We start from the raw sequence: 9281 nt of genomic DNA, 5'->3' as shown, positions 1-9281 counted from the left end.
TTGTTGAATTTTTAAGATAAAAATTTGTTTTTTTTATGAATTTTAAAGTCATCGGGTACCCAATTATCCGAACCGAACCAATCCGTTCTTACTGGTTTGGTTTGGTTCGGGTACATGTATAAAAAAATGCAAATCCAAACCAAACCGAACTAATTACATTTTGATCGGTTCGGTTCTAATTTTACCATAAACTCGAACCAAACCGACCCGTGCTCATCTCTAGACCCTTCTAGTGTAGGGGCGTGCATCTCCTTGCATCATATTTTTTTAGTGTAGAGTTTTGTTAAAAAAAATGAAGTTCAATCATATTTAGTTATGATAAGAGTTAAAAAAAACATAGAATCTTGCCATTAAAGAAATCATGTTCTATGTAATTATTATTATTATGTTAATTTCTAGATGGCAGAGAGTTTTCTATAATCTCTCAAAATTATTAGGAAGCTCTGAGTGTAATATTTACTAAAGTTAATTATATACACCCATATAATTACAATATAATTCTTCCTAATGAATCAATCTTTGTAAATAATGGCTATCTATGAGTATTCAATTTGAGCATCTTACTATAATATTATGAATGAATAGTTTATCTAAATATTTTACTATTTATGAATGGCAATAACTCAATGATCTTAAATCCTTGTCTAGACCAATACATATACTTGTGGTTGTTACGTTATACATCCCAAAGAGTGTGAACCTTTTTTTAGTGCATTCTCATGGATTCTAAAAACTATGATTTGGATGAGTTTTTTCCTTCCATTTCCTTTGATTGTTTATATGATCCGAACCCCAACAACCCTTCAGTTTTCATATATGAATTGGATTCTCTACATGAATCTCAATTGTTACTATCAGATATCGATCATAATAATGGTTTGGTTTTGAAGTGTAACGGTTCTATGAAATGCGTCACTGACCAAGACCCTCTTTTTGATCCATTGGAGGAACAAGTGTTATCTGAATCAGCATTGACCTCATTGTGCATAATGAACAATGCAATGGAAAATCAACATTCTAATCAAGTGATTATGGCAGAAGCTGATTTTCCATCAAATTCTGAGGTATCCAAGAATTTGTTAGAGCGAATTGATGTGTCAGAAGAGTTCTTGAACTTCACTTCATTGGACGAAATTTGCCAATGGTTTGATGCTTCACAAGAGGATAATAACTCAAACACATTTCCTGAATCAATGCAATGTGATGCTACTTCCTTTTCTTGGAAATCAGTTAAGGATAGCTATGAGAATTGTCTATTGGGAAGCATGGAACCCGAGTTGAATTTGATTGCACCAGTGGCGATGAGTTCTGCTGATGATACTGCCAGCTTTGAATGCCTATCAGAGTTTGATTTTGATGCGCTAACAGGCTTATTGTCAGATTCATCAATTGAAGAGCTTTTGAATTGTGAAGAAGCAAATTGCAACAACCCTTTGAATAATGGTTCTAGTGCTGTTTTGGAGTTATCATCAGAAAATAATAAAATGGAGATGATGGAGAACATTTCAAATCCAATGAACTTCACAAAAAATCTTGCTTGGTTTCAAGCTAGAAATAACTTGACCCAGCCGGTTCCGGATTTGGACACAGCAAACAAAATCAAGAGAAAGAAAGAGGAGCCGAAAAAACCTAGCAAGAAGAAGGACAAGGCAGGGGAGTGTAGTCGGCCACGACCAAAAGATCGCCAGAGGATTCAAGACTGCATTCAACAATTGAGAACAATCATCCCTGGCAAGGATGTTAAAGAGGTAATGCATAGCTTTAAGATATAAGTTTCTAACATTATATTAGTAGTAACAAACATATTGACATATGTATTTTTCTAATGTGACAGTGTAGCATTGATAATTTGTTAGAGTGCTCCATCAGATACATGAGTTTCTTGTCAAGCACTGCACACTATGCAAACAAGCTACAAGAACCAGATAAGCCTAAGGTAACTAATTAATCAAACTATTTACATATTCTTAGTGTTCATCATATGATTGGACTTGTTTGGATGTGTTAAGCTTATTGAACAGGCAAATGGAGTGGTTCTACAAGAGAGTAGTGTGGAAGGTAGCAAACATTATGGAACATGGTCATTTGAAGAGCCACATCAAACATTGTTATGCCCAATTATAGTTGAGGATATGGCTCATCCTGGCCAAATGCTTATAGAGGTAAGATTAGAATTGGGAACATAAATCAATATATGTTCACATATCATATGATTGTAGTAATTTTGAATAATTTTTGCTTATATATTATTATAAATATAAATCTTAAGACTAATATGTTGCCTTGTTAACCACAATGAATTCATTGGTCATTTTTTTTTTTTTCAAATAGTTGCTTTGTGAGGAGGAAGGGTTCTCTCTTGAGTTGGTTGACACAATTAAGGGTCTTGGTTTGAATATCCTGAAAGCAAAGATGGAAACAAGGAACAGAAAACTATGGGCACGCTTTATCGTTGAGGTAAATTAAATAGTGAACAATAAGTAAATTAAGTTCAATAAAGTAACTTTAATTTTCACAACATTTTTTGAAGTGTTGTTAAAGTTGTATAGCCACGATCACCACCTTAATAAAATTTACCTAAAGATAACTCGTACACTATACAGGCACTCACCCATTTTATCACCATTGAGTTTTAGTGTGGTCCTGAACTAACGTTTAGAGTCTTATTTTCGACTATATATAAAAATTATATTGTATGTAAAAACAACATAACTCTTAAAATCACGGGTTTTCATTGTTCAACAGGCCAATAGACATGTGACAAAGATAGATGTGTTTTGGTCCCTTCTCCATCTTGTAGAGCAGAAAAACTCCTCAAGAACTGGAATGGATTCATCAACTAATAATAACAAACATTGCAATGAAATGAATGATGGCAGTGTTTCAAGATTGGACAAACAACAACAAGAGAAAGAGAGTTGCAACTTTTTTATGTCCATGACAGAGGCACTAAGCTTCAGTGGTTGATATTTCAGAAAATCAACAATGAAAGATTAGAATCATAGTGTGTACATAGATGATAGATTAAGGATACACTTAGCAGAAGCTTCATTTGGATAACCACTAATTTATTTTTTTCCCTTTTGTGCTGTGATGATGTTTCATTATATAATCTAGATTAGAAGATTCACTTCTAGGTCTGTTGTTGAAACTGAGCACATGACAGATTCCGAGATATTTGATTGAATCTGACATGCTGGAATAAGACTTTTAGGAGCACTTGGAATAAGACTTTGATTTAATTTGTTTCCTTCGGTAATATTAATCAATGTTAGTGGTTAAGGGGACAAGAGTGATCCCTATCTTTGCTAATCTAACAGTAAAGAAATTTCTTATATTCTATCCTGAGATAGAAAGATAAGTATAGATTGAAGGAATGTCTCTTGTATTCTTTTACTTTAAAACACAAACTATTTTTAAAATGATTTCAAAATTAACCAGGTAACAATGTACACAAAAAAAAAATCAGCTATCAAATCAAATATTAATATAAAATAATATTAAAATATAAAATATAAAAAATACATATATATATCTTGTTTATAGTTTAAACGAGATATGTGTATTTGTAAATAAAAAAATATAATTTTTGAAAATAATAAAAAATATTAATAATTTAAATTGGACCAAACTCTTAAAAATAAAACGTTTCAAATAATAGGAAAGATGAGCGATTTTAAATAATAAAAAAAATCAAATATGGATATTTTAAAATAACAGAAACGGATGAATAGGCGATTGGGCTTTTACAAAATTTAAAACTGCCTATGTAAAATCAGCATATTATTTTATAAGAAATCAACATAATTTTCATCCGTCATCCCAATGTGTTTGGCAATACCGAAGAGACGAGAGGCAAGACGGGGTGTCATATAAACAACAAAGACTCTAGTTTGCATAATCATGACTTCATGAGCTTGTAGAGCTCCCTTTCATGACCTCATTTGTGGTTGATAAATCAATACAGAAATAAGGAACATAAATGTATGCTTTCTGAAATGAATTGGTTAGAGATGCAATGAGTCATTTGCTATAATAGTTAAATATTTGTTTTTTTAATTTAAATTAATCCAATTCGATTTTTTTTATATATTTATTGACAGTTAAATAATGGGTTGGTTTTAAGAAAATAATGTACTAATTTTAAATGGATAATTTTAAATCACGTGATACGTCCAATCGCCCATTAACCCGTGAGTTAAAATCGTCTATCTTTTTTGTTATTTTGAAACTGCTCATCTTTTCTATGATTTAAAACCACTCGTATTTCCTATTATTTAGAACGTTCTATTTTGAAGAGTTTGTTCTAATTTAAATTATTAATATTTTTATTATTTTTAAAAATTATTTTTTTATTTACAAATATTTATATTTCGTTTATACTGTAAATGAGATATATGTATATCTTGTTTATATTCATAATTATCTCATTTACAGTATAAACAAAATAAATTAATGCGATATAAAGTAGTAAATACGTTATAAATTACATATTTTGATAATTAAAATAATTAAATTATTTATTTAAAAACATTCCCAAGTCGACTAACTTGCCCAAGTTTAATAATCTTGCCAATTTTTTTGTAACCGAAGAAAACTGTTTCCGTGTGTCAAAAGTTAAGGGATGGATAACTAGCATTAATGTATGACTATATTATATAAGCCAGTATAAGCAGATATTTGGATGCGTTTTTACATAGAATAAAGCTCTACATCCAAGCAAAATTCTTATCCAAGTTTATCCAAGTTGTTATAACAATTTTTCACACTACAAGAAAGTATTGGAATAGTGATAAAAAAATGGGTTGTTAATAGCGACCGAGACAGAATTTTCAGGACCAAATTAATATTAGTCGCTAAATCGGTCGCTACATTACATTCAGCGACCGATTTTAGCGATCAATATATTCGGTCGCTAATAGCAACCGAATTACCAAGCAATAAGTTTTAAATACAACCGAAATAAAATCGGTCACTAAAATCGGTCGCTATTTTTTGATTTAGCGACCGATTTAGCAACCAAAACAGAAATAATGTCTTTGAAACTGGTCACAAAAGTGGTTGCTATTTTTTAGTTTAGCGACCAATTTTGCAACTGAAAGTGAAATAGGGTGAACAACTGTTTGGTCGCTAATTTAGTCACTAAATTACTGGTCGCTAAATCGGTTGCTAAATGTTAATTTAGCGACTGTTTTTTAGTGACTAACATAATCAGTCACTAATAACCACCGAATTAGCAACTGACTAGTTTATGCAACTAGAATATAAACGGTCGCTAAAATCAGTCGCTATTTTTTAATTTAGCGACCGAATTAGCAACCAAAACAAATGAAGGAATGTCCTTGGGGCATTTGGTCACAAAATCGGTCACTATTTTTTAATTTAGCGACCGATTTTGTAACCGATTTATAGGTAAATAGAATAACGTGGTTGATTACTAATTTAGTCGCTAAAGTTGTGGTCACTAAATTGGATGCTAATTTAAAAATTAGCAACCGATTTTATGAATTAATCACTCGCAAAAGCGGTAAATAAAAACGCTCTTTTTCTCAAATCAGATCTGTTTTCAGGTTTTTTTTTTTCTCTATTTTTGATTTTTTTTTGTTCTCTGATCTGATTTTGTATATGTTGGTTTTGTTGCACCGATCTGTTTTTGGAAACATAAAAAAATTAAATGAAAAGTGAAAACGCGTAGGAGCTAGGCCACAAAATTTTTTTAAACAAAAAAATGCGTTGCTTTTTAGCCTGAATTTCTGTGTGATGAAGATGATGAAGAGATAAATTAACGCCTTGAAAAATGTTTGTTTATTATCTTAAACCTTTGGTTAAGGAACCTTGATATTTTTAATAAATTAAACTTATCTTCTTTTTTTCCTACATACGTTGGTGTTTTTAAGGTTTAGCCATGATAGAACACTGAAAGGTTTTTAAATTCCTTGTGCATGTGTGTTGCAGTATATTGATGAGCGGATATTTTATACACTTTTCGCCATCATTTTCATATAATTTTTAGCAGGTTTTATTTGAGTTTTATTATATTTTCATAGGTTTTAGTACAAAATTCACATTTTTGGATTCTACTAGGAGTTTGTGTGTTTTTATGCAATTTCAGGTATTTCTTGGCTGAAATTGAGGAGCTGGAGCAAAAGTCTGATTCAGAGGTAGAGAAAGCACTGCAGATGTTGTCAGGATCTGACCTCCTTGCACTCGAAAGAAGTTTTCTGGAGATATAGAAGTCCAAATGGAGCATCCTCAACGACTATGGAAAGCTAACATTCAAAGCTTTCCAGAAATATATAATACTCTATACTTTGCTTTATAATTGAAGGCCCAAAACTGGCATTTAACGCCAGCCAGCTACCCCAGTCCAGGCGTCCAACGCCCACAAAGGAGTGGCCAGCGTCCAACGCCCATAAAGGTGTCCCTAGCCAGCGTTCAACGCCCAAGGAGCATCCTAGCATGTGGAGAACACTCAAGCTCAGCTCAAAAACTCACCAAGTGGGCCCCGGAAGTGGATTTTCGCATTACAAGCCTAAGCCTATCATATTTCTGTAATCCTTAGTCATTAGTTTAGTATAAAAAGAAGAATATCACCCTTTGTTGAAAACACGAGCTCTCCTGGCATTTTCGAACCTTTCATTGTATTTTCTATCAGTATGTGTCTCTAAACCTCCTAGGTTAAGGCTACGAGCTCTGCTGAGTTTTATGAATTAATAAAAGTACTACTGTTTTATCTCAATTCGTGTTTGATTCTCTATTCTAAGATGTATCTTCGTTCTTCATGCTTATGAATGCGTTGAACCGGGACAAGGTTATCTAATTCTAGATGGGTTTAATGTGAGTCTTTCATCGGACAATGATGAACCACTAGCTTGATTATACATCTCTTAGACGGCTAATTCACGACTTCGTTGGGGACTTCTCGAGACACCAGTTCAGCCAAGGTATGGGGAGATTAGGGTCTTTGTGGTAGAGGCTAGAACCAAGGGCGCAACATTCTCTGATTCGAAAGATTTGACCTTGTCTGTGACATTTTGAGTAAGATCATCAAGGAGAATGGACTGCAGGAGCTTCACCCTCAATCAGAATGGATCTGCACTAACCTAAGGGTTCAGCACTGGAGGAGAATCGGCGACCTCTCAAGAAAGGCGTTGATCGCATACAGCCTGCCATAGAAGAAATCATTCACAATTGGCATAGACAGTGAGACCGAATTAATCCAGAAGAACAAAGCATCTCTGAAGCCTTAACCATCTTCTTATCATTGTATTCACCTTCAATTGAGTAACGTTATCTTTATTTTACTTTTATGCGCTTTAAACAAACAAACAACTTTTCTATCCGCCTGACTAAGATCTACAAGATAACCACAGCTTGATTCAAATCACAATCCTCGTTGGATCGACCCTGACTCACTCAGGTATTACTTGGACGACCCAGTGCACTTGCTGGTTCAGTTGTGCGAAGTTTAATTCTGTGCAAGAAATTTTTGGCGCCGTTGCCGGGAATTTTTTGAGTTTGAACAAACTAATGGATTGTCTTGTTGCTTAGATTAGGTACTGTCTTTAATTTTGTTTGAGTCTTTTAATTTCTTCTTTTCTTTTTTTTTGAAAAAGTCAAAAAATTTTCAAAAAACCTTTACTTTTCTTTATTTAATCTTTGTTTTTGGTTTGAGTCTTTTGTTCTTGTTCTTATTGAGTTTTTGAATTTCTTGAGTCTTTTTCCAAAAATTTTTAAAAATAGTGTCTTTTGTTTGTGTCTTATGTCAAATCTTAAGTTTGGTGTCCATCGCATGTTCTTTAATTGCTTTGAATTTTTTGAATTTGTTCCTGGTATTCTTCTTGATCTTCAAAGTATGCTTATTCTTCTTCTTGTTTTAATCTTAAAATTTTTAAGTTTGTTGTCTCTTTGTGTTTCTCTTTACAATTTTCGAATTCTAGGTGTCTTAGATCTAAAAATTTTAAGTTTGGTGTCTTTTCTTTCTTGTTTTTCTCTTTCTTCATTAATTCAAAAAAATCATAAAATTATATTTTCTATCTTTATTTCGAATAATTTTCGAAAAAATTAACAAATTTTTCAAATTTTAATTTCAAAATCATTATCTTATCTTATCTTAGTTTTAAATTTCAAATTAAAATCTTTTCAAAATCAAATCTTTTCAAAAATCATATCTTTTCAATTTACTATCTTATCTTTTTATCTTTTTTTAAAATTCAAAAATCTTATGTTATCTTATTTCAAATTCAAAATTTAAAATTCAATTTCAAAATTTAAAATTTAAAATTTAAAATTTCAAGTTTCAAAATCAAATCTTTTTCAAAAATCAAAATTCAAATCTTATCTTTTTCAAAATATTTTTCAAATCTTTTCAAATTCTTATCTTATCTTTTCTAAGTTCAATTTTTAAAATTAAATCTTTTTCAAATCTTTTCAATTTCTATCTTATCTTTTCTAATTTTAAATTTTAAATTCAAATCTTTTCTAATCTTCTATCTTATCTTGTTTTCAAATCTTTCTTAATTAGTTACTTGTTTTCTCTTTCTTCTTTTTCAAAATTTTCTAACTAATTCTTCTCTCTTCTAATTTCCGAAAGTATCTTCTCTATTTCTCTCTCTTCTTTTTCGAAACTCATCATTTAATTTTCAAATCTTTTTAGTTAATTAGCCATCATTTTCAAATTTAATTAATAAATAAAATAAAAATAAAAATATTTTCTCTTTTTACTTCTAATTTTTGAATTCTTTTTCTCTCGTCTTCTATTTTCATTCTTCTTTTCTTTCTTCTTCACATCTCACAGGGAGTCCTCTGTTCTTGAACATAGAGCTCCCATTCTTCTTCTTTCTTTGTTTTCTTTTCTTGTTTATAAGCAGGAACAGGGATAAAGAACCTCTCTTAAATCCTGATCCTAAACTTGAGAGGACTCTAAGGAGGCGTTTACAACAAGCTAAAGCACTACATTCTGGAAGAAACCTCACAGAGATTTTTGAACAAGAAGCTGAAAACATGGCAGCCGAGCCTAATAATGAAGGAGATGCAAGAAAGGTTCTTGGTGACTACACCATACCAACTTCTGATTTCTATCGAAGAAGTATCTCCATACCTGCCATTAGAGCAAACAACTTTGAACTTAAGCTTCAATTAGTCTCTCTAATGCAACAGAATTGTAAATTTCATGGACTTCCACTGGAAGATCCAAATCAATTTCTATCTAAATTCTTGCAAATCTATGACACTGTTAAGACCAATGGAGTGGATCCTGAGGACTACAGACTTATGCTCTT

General features: G+C 31.7%; 1 protein-coding gene across 1 annotated transcript; it reads left to right on the top strand.

The window, feature by feature from the left end:
- Positions 720-3236, top strand: LOC110266885 (transcription factor bHLH155-like). Its single transcript, XM_021111931.1, has 4 exons — positions 720-1748; positions 1835-2162; positions 2332-2457; positions 2746-3236. The coding sequence occupies exons 1-2, from the start codon at positions 720-722 to the stop codon at positions 1946-1948; spliced, it is 1143 nt and encodes a 380-aa protein (XP_020967590.1). The 3' UTR covers positions 1949-2162; positions 2332-2457; positions 2746-3236.

Source organism: Arachis ipaensis, chromosome B09 (assembly GCF_000816755.2).
Source record: "Arachis ipaensis cultivar K30076 chromosome B09, Araip1.1, whole genome shotgun sequence".
Classification (NCBI taxonomy): Eukaryota; Viridiplantae; Streptophyta; class Magnoliopsida; order Fabales; family Fabaceae; genus Arachis; species Arachis ipaensis.
The sequence above is the reverse complement of the archived record's forward strand: the minus strand, read 5'-3'. Positions and strand labels throughout refer to the sequence as shown.

Coding starts and splice junctions, on each gene's coding strand:
- LOC110266885 (XM_021111931.1), top strand. CDS start 720: ATGGATTCTAAAAACTATGATTTGGATGAGTTTTTTCCTTCCATTTCC. Junction 1,749..1,834: donor CTGGCAAGGATGTTAAAGAG/GTAATGCATAGC, acceptor CTAATGTGACAG/TGTAGCATTGATAATTTGTT.